Source organism: Archocentrus centrarchus, chromosome 15, assembly GCF_007364275.1.
Source record: "Archocentrus centrarchus isolate MPI-CPG fArcCen1 chromosome 15, fArcCen1, whole genome shotgun sequence".
Lineage (NCBI taxonomy): Eukaryota > Metazoa > Chordata > Actinopteri > Cichliformes > Cichlidae > Archocentrus > Archocentrus centrarchus.
The window spans coordinates 19,253,136-19,268,124 of record NC_044360.1 but is presented as its reverse complement, the minus strand read 5'-3'; the positions used below and the strand labels follow the sequence as shown (position 1 = coordinate 19,268,124).

Sequence of the window (14,989 nt, the reverse complement as noted above, 5' to 3'; positions counted from 1 at the left end):
ACTAGGTTGGGCCAGGCCTATAAACAAAAGACAATCAGTGGCAACACCGCCCAGCAGGATAGCGATAGACAAAATGCAGGTCAGATGCAAGCCGAGGTGCAGGCTAATCGCACTGCTATACAGGAGCTGACTGCACAAGTGTCATCTTTGGCCAGGAGCTTAGAGAAAGCCCTCACACCTGTTGTGAATGTGGCAACAGAAAACACTTATCTGTCTCCGCCACGTCCAAAACAGCCAGCCAAGCTGGAAGTTGAAGGCAAATGCCACCAGTGTACATCCCAAGGAAATGACACTTGCTCACACTGTTTCCGGTGTGGAAAAGAGGGACACAGGGCTATTGGCTGCTTACAGAAGGGTAATCTGTCGGGAAACCGGGTGAGGTCACTGGGGGGTAATGCAGATAATGCAGAGTCCCCCATTACAGAGAGGCTGCGCCCCAAAGAGGAAATCTCATCTACCAAGTCCACCAAACCACACCAAGTGTCCAGAAGGGAGCGTGTGGCCCAGCTGATTGGTGGTAGGTGCATGGTAACATGCTGCTTGGATGGGGTCAAACTCCAGATGCTATTGGACAGTGGGGCCCAGGTAAGCATAGTGGATAAGTCTTGGGTGCAGAAAGCTTTACCCAATGTACCAATTCAACCACTAGAAAGCCTACTGCAAGACCACCCCCTCAAAGTCACTGCAGCTAATGGAACAGATGTACCTTTCGATGGGTGGATAGAAGTCCTTCTTGAAATCACAAGTAGCAAACATGGCTCAGTTGCTCTTCATGTCCCGATGCTAGTGAGCCAAGCGGGTGTGAGCAGCCCATTACTAGGTTTCAACGTAATCCAAGAGATTATTGCAGGAAACAGTGATCAGACTGCTAAGGCCAATTTAGTGGATCTATTGTCAGAGGCTTTGAAAATTAAGAAAAATAGCATTGAAACTCTTGTCTCTGTTGTTCACACAATGCCACACCAGGAAGAGTCAGAACGCTCAACAGTGAGAGTGGGAAAGAAAGGACTCACCATCCACAGCAGTCGGGTCTGCGAGGTGAGATGTCGAATTAGAGCTTTTCCTGCAGGTGGAGTCATGTTGTTTGAGCCAGATATAGAGTGTAGCTTGCCAGATGGGTTGGAGTTGTTTCCTGCTCTTGTTGATGTACCGGCTGGTGCCTCTAAGATTGTAAGAATCCCAATCCAAAATCCCACAAAGCATGATGTTTTCTTGCCTCCGAAAGCAGTCTTGGGATTCATCGAGGAAATTGTTGAAAGTACACCGGTGAACATTCATCCAGTTACCCAGAAGTCAACAGAGCCACTCAGTGACCCTCTCCTCTGCACTACTCAAGTAAGTTCAAACCATGATGGATGGAGTGAGGGAAGAGGAAATTACAGGACTGCCCAGGGTGAAGAAAAATGGCACCCTGATGTCAGTTTAGACCATCTGTCTGAGTCTGACCAAAGCAAGGTACGGCAATTGCTTTATGAGGAATCAGATGTGTTTGCTCGTGATGAAGGACACATTGGATGCATCCCTGGCTTACAACTAAAAATCAACACAACCGACAATACTCCAGTCCAGAAGAGCTACAATTCCATCCCACGACCACTGTATAAAGAGGTAAAGGACTACATCCAAAACCTCTTAAACAGGGGGTGGATCAGGAAATCTGTGTCGGCCTATTCCTCGCCAGTGGTGTGTGTGCGGAAGAAGGACAACAGTCTGCGCCTTTGTGTTGACTTCCGGGAGCTCAACCGTAAGACCATCCCAGACCGTCATCCACTACCGAGGATCCAAGATCTGTTGGACAGCCTGGGGGGCAACTCATGGTTCTCCATCCTGGATCAAGGGAGTGCATACATCAAGGTTTTGTGACTGAGGAATCAAGACACTTAACAGCCTTTAGCACCCCGTGGGGACTCTACGAATGGGTGCGAATACCCTTCGGATTGACAAACGCTCCAGCCGCCTTTCAGAGGTGCATGGAGGGAGTCTTAGAGGGCATCAGAGATGAGTGCTGTGTGCCTTATTTGGATGATGTCCTTTGTTATTCAAAAACCTTTGATGAACATGTGAACCATCTGAGACAAGTATTTCACCAAATGCGACAACATGGTATCAAGCTTCGGCCCACCAAATGTGAACTCTTCAAGAAACAGATCCGATACATCGGTCGAATGGTTTCAGGAGAAGGGATTCAGATCGACCCGAAGGATTTGGAAGCAGTCTTGGCCCTGAAAGATAAGAAACCCCGCACTGTCGGAGAGATCCGGACATTGCTTGGATTTCTGAGTTATTACCGGTCCTTTATCCAAGACTTCTCACGATTGGCAAGACCCTTGTTTGAACTTCTCCAGAGCCCAACTGAGACAAGCAGTGCCGTCCGACCTCAGTCTGGTAAGGGAAAGGGTCAAGTAATTAAAGGGAACAAGGGACAACTCCCCTCCCGTACACCTGTAACTTGGACTAATGAACATCAAACTGTGGTATCAAGGTTGGTGGAGATGCTGACAAACCCTCCCATCTTAGCCTATCCAGACTTTGATCTTCCATTTGTGCTACACACAGACGCGTCAAATGAAGGACTAGGAGCTGTGTTATACCAACACCAAAACAACAAACTGCGCGTCATTGGGTACGGGTCTAGAACCTTAACACCTGCCGAGAGGAATTACCACCTACACTCTGGCAAACTTGAGTTCCTGGCCCTTAAATGGGCTATTTGCGACAAGTTCCGGGATTACCTGTATTATGCACCAACCTTCACAGTCTATACAGACAATAATCCCTTGACCTACATCCTGAATTCAGCAAGACTAAACGCTGTGGGTCACAGGTGGGTTGGGGAATTGGCCGACTTCCATTTTGATATCAAGTATAGACCCGGAAAGAAGAATGCGGACGCTGACATGTTGTCCAGGTACCCAGTGAACCTTCAGCAGCAGATGGAGGATCATACAGAAACGATGTCACCAGAGGTGGTCTCTGCAGTGTGGCAGGGAACCAAAATGGCACAAAATGATGAGGTCCCCTGGGTTGCTGCATTGCAATTAAACGTTGATGGTGGAAACACTGTGCCTTCAAACGGTGTCTCAAGCATCATACCCAAAGATATCAGAGCAGCACAACAAGAAGATCCAGCTATTAGAGAGGTTGTGTCTCTGAAGCAGAGAGCATGGACTCCGAATGAAAAGAGAAGAGAGCAATGTGTAAACAGACAAGGAGACTACTCTATGAGTGGAACAAGCTAGAGGTAGAAAATGGACTACTCTATCGGAAAACACATCAAAACGTACAACTGGTCCTCCCGGAAAAGCTCAAATTGGAGGTACTGAAGAGCTTGCATGATGACATGGGGCATGTAGGTTCAGACAAGGTTATCCACCTTGCCCGAGAACGGTTCTACTGGCCGTATATGCAACAGGATATTGAGGACTATGTGACAAAAAAATGCCCTTGCATAAAACAGAAACATCCCAGTGTCCCACAAAGAGCTCCAATGGCATCCCTCACCAGCAGTGCACCATTTGAGCTAGTTTCCATTGACTACTTGCACCTGGAGCCAAGCAAAGGAGGGTATGAGTACATCCTTGTCCTTGTCGACCACTTTACGCGCTTTGCACAGGCATACCCAACAAGGAACAAATCGGGAAAGACAGCTGCTGAAAAGTTATTTCAGGACTTTATTCCTCGGTTTGGGTATCCAGAAAAGTTGCATCACGATCAAGGACGTGAGTTCGAGAACAGCCTGTTCCAAAGACTACAACAACTGTCAGGAATTGCACATTCACGAACCACCCCTTACCATCCTCAATGCAATCCAGTGGAACGACTAAATCGGACACTTCTCCAAATGCTGCGAACCCTACGAGAAGAGAAAAAGAGTGAATGGAAAGATCATTTGCCTCAGATTGTGCACGCATATAATTGCACAAGACATGAAGCAACAGGATACTCTCCATTTTTCCTCTTGTATGGCAGGGCTCCACGGTTGCCAGTCGATTTGCTGTTTAGCCAAAGGAAAGAGACTGAGGCACGTAACCACCAAACCTTTGTACAAAATGGGCAGAGAGGATGCGAGTGGCTTATCAACTAGCTGCAGACAACAGCCTTAAGTCCTCAGCCAAAGGCAAGAAACAGTACGATAGACGTGTAAAAGGGGTCACTCTCCAGCCAGGTGATAGGGTATTGGTGAAAAATCTGTCAGAGAGAGGAGGGCCAGGGAAATTGCGTGCCTACTGGGAGAAGGTCGTACATCGCGTGGTGGAGAGAGTGAGAGATGGGCCAGTCTATAAGGTGCAGCCAGAGAGAGGAAGTAAGACCATGCGCATTCTGCATAGAAATCTACTGCTGCCAGTAAATGACCTACCTCTTGAAGAAGAACTTCCCGTGGACGAAAAGACCAGACGGAAGGGACAAAAACAACCTGAAAAATATGTTGACCAAACAGCAACAAGTAGCTCTGATGAGGAAGATGAGTATACTTACCATCGTGACCTCCGGAGCAGAATCCCATGCTACAGACTCGCAGACCCTTGCCAGCAAGATCCTGTTATTCTACAGGAGCGTCCTCAGCAACGGGAAACTGTCATGGCACGGCGGAAATCGCTAACTCAGCGCAAGTTAAATGCAACAGCCAGAGAGTTCTGTCCTACTAACAGGCAAGAATCTGAGGGCGAGCAGGACATTGTGGAGACTGAGGAGTTGGTCAAAACAAGGTCTGACCAAGTGGATGAAATGGATGGAGGAAACATAGGAGAAAACGACAAGGTAAGGAGGTCACAGAGGAGAGGGCGACCAGCAGAAAAACTCACATATGACACTCTGGGTCAGCCATCATACCGCCATTGGAGAACGGACATGAACGCCCTCTCAGCCAGCCAACCCTACGTGTCCAATCCCGGCTTTCCATCCTCCTTTTACCCCATCCATCCCCAACCATACTACCACAACTGGTACACTCTCATACACTGACGGGTCCACACAAATAGAAACAAATGTCAGGAGACATTCTTTGAGTGGGAGAGAGTGTAGAGGGTTGAAATGATCTCACTTCTGAGATTAAGTATCAAACGATGATAAAGATAAAAACAGTCACCCCTAAAGTTTTTTTGTTTTGTTACATTTGTAAATTTGACTGTCATTTAAGCACTGTTGTGAGTCCTGTGCAGTTTCACGTAATATGGTGCCATCCCACAGCAAGACGCTAGAGGGCGTATCGCGCTCGGGGTATGGAGTAGCTTTGGGGCACAGAGGAAGAATAAAACTTCCTGTTATGAAGCTACGATAGCTCAACGTGTGTGCCTTTTGCTATTCTCTACCACAGGTCAGTAAAAACACCTTACAATGACTGTGCAATACAGACCATATGTGTAGAGAAGGTTGTTATGAGAGACTTGTACAGGCCGGCAAAAGAAGCCGTTTGTGAAGCGATTGGTGTGTAAATCGTGGCTTATTGATGTATGCTAAGCGATGCTAATGCTAGCGGACTTGGCTAATGTGGAGTAGAGTGGGGAAGCTAACCAAAACTAAATGAGAAACTGCTGGACTCACATGTGAACTTTTACTCATGTGCACTCTATGAACAGTCATATGTTATTCTTCTGGTTATGATGTTTAGTTAAAGTACAGTTTTGGTGGTTTAATACCGAAACCATTAATGTAATTTGGTAAGGTGACTTAGTGAGTAATGGCGACTGTCGATGAATGACTCTTGATGAGAGAGAAGCGCCATTAAAGGAGCATTGCATTTTATATAGCTGATAGTTTGCATTATAGCATTAGATGTGTTTGTTTTATGAACAAAGCTAATTAATTGTGTAAACAAAATGGAACAACAGCTAAAGGTATGTAAAAATATAGTTCATTCAGGCACTTAATGCTGTAATAGGTGTTTCAATGGTTAAAAGCAAATGTGTTACTGTCTGTTACACATGTAGTTAAAAGGATCGAGTTAAGAACAGCAGTATGAGTGTGTTATGTGTTTATCTTTAAAATGAATGAGTTCTTGTTGTACATTGTGATTATAATTTGTTGATGGACTCAAAGAGACTCTACTGAATAGTTTTATGAAGTTGTGGAAATGTTTTGTGATTCATATTGTCTTGACTCAGGAGCACGATGGCCATGTTTTGTAAAAGAGACTAAAGTGAAAGGCCATTGGTTTATATTCAGTTTAGTAACACTTGAGGTATGTTTATAGATTTTCTGGTGAAGAATAAAACTTCCTGTTATGAAGCTACGATAGCTCAACGTGTGTGCCTTTTGCTATTCTCTACCACAGCACCACACGTTGGCACAGGAAGCCAGTTGCCCCTCAGACGACAAACCTAGGGAGGCAACACTGGCTTTACTAACAACTCCACGCAACATGAAGTCAATTTGAAGCGGGATCTTCTCATTATAGCTTATTTCTGCTGCTCCCTAGTGGCTAAAACAGTGATTAACTCTCATAACCCCCACTATCAAGATGATTTATTTATCAAGCACATAAAAAGTCAACAAATATTGATCAAAGTGTTGCACAATGAAGTAAGAAGCACTCAAAAATGAAAGGCCAAAAGGCTTAAAGTGCACATGAAAAAGTTACAACAGAGTCTGAACAATCAAGACCAGGACTGAAAACATTTCACGTTCAATCCAAAAATCAAGAAAATCTCGTGAAAAAAAGTCCAGCATGTGTCATTGTTGTGCCCAGAATGCTTTACACTTAACTGATAGTCATAGTTTTAAGTTTTTAAAACATTAACATAAAATAATAAATCGAATCTACACAATTTAACCAAATTAAACATGTCAAGCAGAGCTTAACAATCAAACCTTGACTAATTACAATCATCACGAGTAAGTGAACGGAAATCAGGGATCATTTTCATCTTTGTTTCCTGTTACTGTGTTTTCATTCTTTCATATCACTCTCGCCTTTTCCCTGATTGTCTTTTCAGTTTCACTTGATTAGCCTGAATCTGCTCATTTCTTCCTTTGTATTTGCAGTACAGCAATTTATCTTACAGATTTTCTATACTGCTGATTACAAGGATAATTATTACTTGCTTTGTATTTGTTTGAATCGATTATGCTCACTTGTGTTGTATGTCTGTGCATTCTCTGAGTTTCTGATGTGATAAGGTGCATTAGAATAAGCTCATTGGAAGGGAATTAATGAAAGGTACTCCTGATAAACTATGCAGTATGCAAAACCTCCTTATTTCTCTTTCTTATGCAGTGTTTGGGTCCACTTCCTGCCAGCACAAACACCATGAGCCCCAAGCGCCAAACATTTTAATGAGTCTGAGTTTTGTTTTTGAAGCTGCAAAGAAATGAAATTGTGCATGAATATCTTTGTTAGAGATTTAGGTTTAAAATTTGAAGCCTTCTTTTTACTTTGAGGTGCTCTCATTTGATAATTGTTCCTATATGTGGCTTTATGTGCTGCAGTCATAATTTACAGTTATATTCTGGTTGAATATGTCTGTGAAAATAATCTTTAAAAAAAATTTTTTTTCACCTTCTTTCAGAAAACTTACTGGTAGCAATAATAAATGACTTCGCTCATTTACTCACATTCATTGGTTGAGTGGTTCCCGAGAAAGATGCAACCCACTTTTTGATGGGACATCAGGTTAATCAGTGGAGTACTCTCTGCATGAATATGTGTGTGTATGTCTTTCTGTTCTGTACAGCCATTCATTCTCAGAAACTTCACCCTATTGCTGTGGTTCCAAGGACGTGCAGTGTGGAGTTTGAAGCTGTTTGGATGGGGGGGGGGGGTCTTCATTTTTTGGCTAAAAGTTGTTGCTGCTTCTGAACAGGGCTTACTCCACAGCCATGTCTCAAAAACTGTGTATATATATATATGTCTGTGTAGCTTTCGTTCACTGACATTCAAACTTGCAAGCAGCTAATAAAAGTCAAGGTTCTGTTTGATTATTCGGTATCAGCTCTGCACATCCAGGCAGTTCAACAACACACATACACACAAACATTTGTGCACACTGTTTAGTGAAGCCATCTTTAAAAAAAAAATAAAAAAATATGCTGAGTGTGTGTTAACTGTGTTTCTCAGGCTCACCTATAGTGACAGACAGGGCAAGCTGTAGCAATTATCTGTAAACGTTAACTCCTGCATATAAAATCATTTAAGATGTTGTCAAATACTGTGTGCCTGAGGTCAGTTCTAGACCAAGGTTGTTGAACCACTGCAGCAAAATCTTGACAACCCAAATCGGCCGTGTATTTTGCCTTTTCCTCCTCCTATGACTTCAGTGAGTGAGTCAGGCTGCAAGTTGCTCATTTGAATGAGTTTGAATAGGGCAATGTAGTGTTGCACTTATAAAAGAGAAGGAGGCTTGATGCATGCAGTTTGTACAGTAGCAAGTCATTTTTGGTGGGGAAAAGGAAAGAGTAGTGTTTGTGTATCACCACTGAGATGCCCTTGATCTGAGCCTCTGCTCTGTCTAACTGCTCTATCAGAGCTGCTAAAAGGCAACTTCCCAGTGTGTCATGTGTGAATAGGCCATTCCTGCAAGAGAAACAATAAAGTATACAAAAAGGGACGAAAAACACACATTGCACCATTCAATACAGTAATTTCTTAACAAGAAATGGTCCAAACATTGATACCAGGAGTTCTGGAGCAGAAAAATATCCTGATGAATCATCATATCATCATCATCAACATTTGCCTTTTTTCTGATACTGATACTTAAATCTATAACAAATAAATATTTACTCACACTAAAATTCTAAATAATTTAACAAAACACTTTTTTTTTAGCATACATTTTTCATCTGTGCAAACAAATTCAAATCTGGTCATGATTCCCTTTTTTTCTGACCCAGTAATGACTTCAGATAATAAGCAAAATATGTCATTTTTAGTAGGCAACAGAGTTATAATATTCATACTTGCTTGCAGATTTTGAACACAAAAAAATGGAAAGCACATCCAGGACATGTTTCTTGATTTCACATTTAGTTTCAGTGTAAAAAAAAAAAAAAACACAGCACAGAGTCTCCTGGGCTCTCAGCCTCCGAGGTGAATGTGACTGTGTGCTGCTCTTACCCAGAGCTGAAAAACTGAACCACAATAATTATGGTGTAACATACACTGTATTTTGCTGCAACACGTTCACTTTGCTCATGTTGTGCAATACAAACCTGGAATCTTTCAAATAAAAAAAACAGGCTTCACATTGCGGTCACGTTCATGCAGGGAGCACATTGAATATTCAGCTGTTTGATGAACTGAGCCGGCTTCATTAGCACACTCATTGCACATGAACATACATTTCTGGGCATTTACAATGAGGACTTCAGACGGACATGTGAAAATTAAAAGAATGGTTTTCTCAACCAGCTACTCCTCTAAAGCTACATATAAAGCAAATATTTAACACATTATGGCAAAGGTGATGTAATTAATCATAACTGATACTACTGCATAACTCTAACAAGTAGACCAAAACAAATGCAGAAAAAAATCATTTACAGTACAAACTGGCCGTGTGTTTTTAAAAAACACAAGAAATATTGAACACATCCAAATGATGCCATTCATAATGAAATCAGCATTTTCTTGAATTCACAAGTGATCATAAAAGAAGAGAGAAAGTCTTTCCTTTTGAAATGAACCAATAAAAAAAAAAAAAAAAAAGAAAAGGAGTCTGCACATTTCACACGAGTAGCTAAAAGAGCACCGTGTCCTTCAAGTCCTCACCTGGAATCTGAGACTACACCATCTGATCAGATATGCGTGACAAGTTGTCCACATTGTGAACTTGAGTGGAGAGGGATTTTCGACTGTCTGTGCTCGTTCTGGCCCTCATCCTTCTCGTTTGGGTTTCACGTTGGCCGCAGCAGTGACAAGAGAATGCCGATTTAAATTCCTCACGGAACTTCCCTTAACAAAACAATAACAAAAAAATAATAATAAAAACAAAAAACAGATGAAATCCAGATTCTGTTTAATTCTTCTATGCACCTTGTATTAAAAATAACATTATTTTAATCTACTGGGCATCATAGCAAATCATTCTATGAGCACCACACACACACACACACACACACAATTTATTATTTAGAAATTGACTGCTTTCTCAATACATGGTGATAGAATTAACCTTATCTTACATTAAAATAGCGGATGAGGAATATCAAGCAGAGAATCCTGTTGCTGGTGCCAATTTGTTCACTAGAGGGCAGTAATGAATCCTTAGAGGATAGTTAAAAACTTACCACTGAGGAAATTGTAGATGATTGGATTTGCAGCACTGTTGGCATATATGAGCCAATGTGAGAACGTGAACCATGCATAGACTGTCTCTCTGTCGTTTGTGTTCTTGAAGCTCCCAAACACTCTGGAGGTAAAATATGACATGACATGGTATCAGTTCTTTTTTTTTAATCATGCATTTTATCCCAATCCTTTCAGGGTGAAAAAAAAAAATCAATACATGGTTTACAGCAATTTTTCTTGCTCCAGGTTGCAGCAGAGCTTCTTCGAGAGATTATTACCTTTTCATGACATTAAGCACACTGATTGGCAGGTAGCACAGGGCGAAAACAAAGAGCACCACTATCAGCATGCGAGCCGTCTTCCGCCGGGCTCTGACTTGTTTGATCTCTGCACAAACTGTGCTGGTTCTAACCCTCACTGACTCCCCCGGCCCTGGAGTCGGAGCTGAGCATTTGATAGATTTCCACTTCCTCTGTAAGACTGATGTGCTTCCAGGAATCTGTTGATTCAGTACACAATAATGGAATAATGGATTCGTGCACACATCAGACACTGCGAGACCCCATTGTGAGGTTTATATTTATAGTAAAGCCTTAAAAAAACAAACAAACAAACAAACAAAAACACAAAGCAGAGGAATACACACCTGTTGACACCACAACTTGTGACATATCTGAATATATGCCAGGACCATGAGACACAGCGGTGCAAAGTATGTGACAATGAAGAAACAGGTGTGATACACCTTTGGGTAGATCTCAGCTGTTGAAAGAATAAAAGGAAAAACTTATCAATATTGAAGAGAAAACACAAGTAATTACTGAGCAATTAAAGACTCTAAAGCAGATAATGAGTGTCTATAGAACAGACTGGCTCGCTGACCCCCTTTTTTTAAGTGGCTTATTATTAACAGAACCATCTGCTGAGTGGTACAAATTAATTGCTTAATGATTAAGAGTGGGTAAAGATATATTTTTTAAAATTTTATATGCTATTAAAGATGTTCTGCAACACTGCTCCCAAAAATCCCAAGCCACAAGTGATTAAAATGTAGCCAATCTCCCCTTTAAGGTCATCTCCTAGTGCACCTTTGGGCACTTTACCGTGAGGCTGGTAGCCATTTTGTTGCCTAAAAGAGGTTGACCATTTTAGTTGAGGGTCTGCCAGTTGCGAGTGCAGCCATCCAGCAAACATCCACTTCTTTGTCAAACTGATTAAGTAAGGAATCCAACCAGGTTATTGTTTATCATTATTATTTTGTTCACATGACAGAACACTGTGAATTCACGTCACCAGTATCAGACACCACCTGAACTGTGGTGCGTACCATTGTGTCATCCTGCCATCCTGCATCGGCACACAGAAACATGTACCTCACAGCGTAGGTCTCTTCCTTAGGATGCAAATCAAGTTGAAGGGTTGCGATCTTGACATGCTCCAGGAAATCAAGCTTTGTGTCATGGTCCAGAATCCTTTTGACCCTGTGTGTTTTGTGTTGCTTCATTTTGCCTCTTCTGTTCTGGGTTTCTTTTGGTTGTGGGGGTTTAATTGTTATTTCTAGTTCCTGGTGTTCTCCCTGTATTCTGTGTCTTTGTTTCCCCCTTCTGTCTTCCTGTTTTATTTTGATAGTCATCTGGTCTCTGTTGTGTTCAGTTTTGTTTCCCCTGGTCTCGTCTTGGTAATCAGCGCCACCTGTGTTCCCACCTGTTTCCTCTTCCCTCATCAGTCCTCCTGTGTATTTAAGTCCACTGTTTTCAGTGCCTGTTGTCATCTTTGTCTAGTTCTTTGTTTCCCATGCTGTGTGCCTTGGTCAGTTTTCCCTGTTTTCTGGAGATCTAGTGGAGTTTAATTTTGTTCTGCATTCTTTGCCACTGGTCCTGCCCAGTCCTGGCTTTTGTTAGATCTAACAAATAAAGCTGAGTTTATATCGTACCTCTGTCTGGCATATTCTGCGTTGGGGTCCTCCTTCCTGCCTGCCACACAGCCGATCTGTGACACTTTGAAGATACACAAGCGGCAGTAGGAAATTCTACGGAGCACTCGAGGAAAAAAATTTTACAAAAGGAAAAAAAAGCAACTGAGAAATGCGTAGCTGTTGGAGTGCTGCTGAAGGAGATGAAATTCGAGGGGAGTTTGGACAAGTGTAAATCAGGTAAGGTTGTATATATTTATGGGTGGAGCTGCAGAACTTTGCAATCGGTCCTTGTATAGTTCTCAATTCAGAGTTATGACAGCCATTAAATATCTAGTCATTCCTGACTCATTCAATCCTCATTTTGTGTAGTTTATGTAACAAAAAACATCATTTTGCTCTTATTGTTCTGCCTGCCCGTCTTGCACTGCACATTTTCAATGATGACTGCAAGCTTATTAAAGAAAGTAATTTACACATCAAAGGTAGTCATTAAAGGTACCTACAGTATAATTACTGTAATTTGATGAATGGGAGGGGGATGAAAAGCTTTTTCTTTGTAAGGTTTTCCTCTTTGGCATCTTCAGTCACAGAGGCACCCTGACTGACTTCATCCAAAAGCATGCAAACGTCATCCATCCTGCTTTAGTGCTTTCAACCTCTGCTCAGCAGTCAAAGATTTCATGGATAAAATTCCAAATGACACTTAATTACACAAAGTAAATAATACTCTCATAGGTGTCACAACTATGCATCTATCCCCCAGTATACCTATTTATACAGGGGAGGGCAACAAATGTATCTGCAAGTAATATTGTGAATCATTTAGTTTACAGTTTAAGCTGTGCTTCTGGCAGCAAGGAGGAAATATTTTTTCATGTGTTTTAGTTTGGGAGGATCTTTGAAAACTAACCTCCCCAATGCTCATCACACACTGTGAACAGACTGGTCTTATTTGTGAGTTCAGGCAGCAGGCTACTGCACTCCATCACAATGGCCTGGGGGATCATGATGACGCACGACACAACCCAGATGACAACAATACTCTTGCGCGCCCTCTTGGCTGTACTCTTGAACATCAGCGGGTGGCAGATCGCATACCAGCGGTCTTGGGCGATGCAGCTCAGCGTTAGAACTGATACAGAAACGGAGATGGTCTGCAAAGAAGTTAAAAAGTGTGTTTTTAACTAGATATTCACCATGTCTGGGGTTGTTACAGACAATATAATGTAAACGCTAATGAGGAAAGTTATTTTCGGAAAGTATATTTTGGAAACCTAAATCACAGCTCGGTGAATGCTGAAGCATGGGAGACCTCCTGTGTTGGAGACACTCTTATCTGTGTGTTGCAGATGAGCCCATTCACTTCAGAGCAGCAGCACAAATTTCATGTGCAGGTTTAAACCCAGTGGGTGGTCAATTCTTCTGAGAAATAAAAGTGAAGGTTCATTGTTTTTTTTGGTTTTTTTGTTTGTTTTTAAATAGTTAGCTTATGATTCCAGGCACACTAAAATCACATTTGCTGCCTAATTTAAAGTGTTCGGTTAAATGGTCTTAAAAAAAAAAAAAGAGCGATTAGAAAAGCGTGCAACTTCAGACGGACATGTGAAGAGGGCACATTCTCATTGTCCTCCAAGTGACAGAAGGTCAGTTGTGCATTGACAGGTTTATTGAGTTTGGTAGCCTTTGGATGAATCCTGAGTGGTTTAATTGAATTCAATTTTATTTATATGGTGCCAAATCACAGCAAACAGTTGCCTCAAGGCACCTAATAGTGTAAGGTAAAGACCCTACAATAATTACAGAGAAAACCAAACGGCCAATTATGGAAGTGCTCTATTGGGGTGATACAGTACTATGAGGTCTGATAAGATGGGGCCTGATTATTCAAGACCTTCTATGTGAGAAGAAGAATTTTGAATTCTATTCTGGAGTTAACAGGAAGCAAATGAAGAGAAGCCAATATGGGAGAAATGTGCTCTCTTTCTAGTCCCTGTCACTACTTTAGCTGCAGCATTTTGGATCAGCTGAAAGCTTTTCATGGAGTTTTTAGGACAGACTGATAATAATGAATTATAATAGTCCAGCCTAGAAGTAATAAATGCATGAATTAGCTCTGAGACAGGATGTTTCTAATTTTAGAAATATTGCACAAATGCAAAAAAGCAGCCCTACATATTTGTTGTTACCTCCGCCAAGGAGGTTATGTTTTCGGTCGTGTTTGTTTGTATGTCAGCAGGATTACTCCAAAAGTTATGAACGGATTTCAATTTTGTGGAGTGGTTGGAAATGACAAGAGGAAGAAGTGATTAAATTTTGGCGGTGATCCAGATCACGATCTGGATCCAGGAATTTTTTTTTAAGGATTCTTCACTATTGCGGGATAGGGGGTTACTGTTGTCTGGGAAAGATGAAAGATTATTTCACAGTATTTAGATACACGTATTACAGCGCCAGTGACCCTATGGCCTTGGCGGAGGTTTGCGCTCTCTGAGTGCTTCTAGTTTAATATGTGTTTAACACTGAAGGACATATCCTGGTCAAAATTGACTCCAATTCTCACAGTGTTACTGGAGGCCAAAGTAATGCCATCCAGAGTAAATATCTGGTTAGACACCATGTTTCAAAGATTTGTGGGGCTGAGCACAAGAACTTTAGAAGCAGGAAATTACAGGTCATCCAGGCTTTTGTCATTAAGACATTCCTGCAGTTTAAGTAACTGATGTGTGTCATGTGGCTTCATACAGTAGATAGAAAAAGCTGAATATCATCTGCATAACAGTAAAAATTGATGCAATGTTTTCTAATAATACTGCCTAAGGGAAGCATGTATAGTGTAAATAAAACTGGAC

At 41.8% G+C, this 14,989-nt stretch overlaps 2 protein-coding genes across 2 annotated transcripts in view; one reads left to right on the top strand and one right to left on the bottom strand.

The window, feature by feature from the left end:
- The first annotated feature begins 4,062 nt into the window (after positions 1–4,062).
- Positions 4,063–6,317, top strand: LOC115793593 (uncharacterized). Its single transcript, XM_030748641.1, has one exon. It carries the CDS (start codon positions 4,063–4,065, stop codon positions 4,960–4,962), a length of 900 nt encoding a protein of 299 aa, XP_030604501.1. The 3' UTR covers positions 4,963–6,317.
- Positions 6,318–9,719: 3,402 nt separating this feature from the next.
- The window catches only part of hcrtr2 (hypocretin (orexin) receptor 2), a 29,218-nt gene continuing 23,948 nt past the window's right edge, over positions 9,720–14,989 (bottom strand). The window contains exons 3-7 of the mRNA XM_030747620.1: positions 13,051–13,294; positions 10,872–10,987; positions 10,504–10,724; positions 10,225–10,346; positions 9,720–9,889 (exon numbers count right to left, since the gene is read on the bottom strand). Of these exons, the coding sequence (XP_030603480.1) occupies positions 9,720–9,889; positions 10,225–10,346; positions 10,504–10,724; positions 10,872–10,987; positions 13,051–13,294 (873 nt within the window). The remainder of the gene's footprint in view (positions 9,890–10,224; positions 10,347–10,503; positions 10,725–10,871; positions 10,988–13,050; positions 13,295–14,989) is intronic.

Coding starts and splice junctions, on each gene's coding strand:
- LOC115793593 (XM_030748641.1), top strand. CDS start 4,063: ATGCGAGTGGCTTATCAACTAGCTGCAGACAACAGCCTTAAGTCCTCA.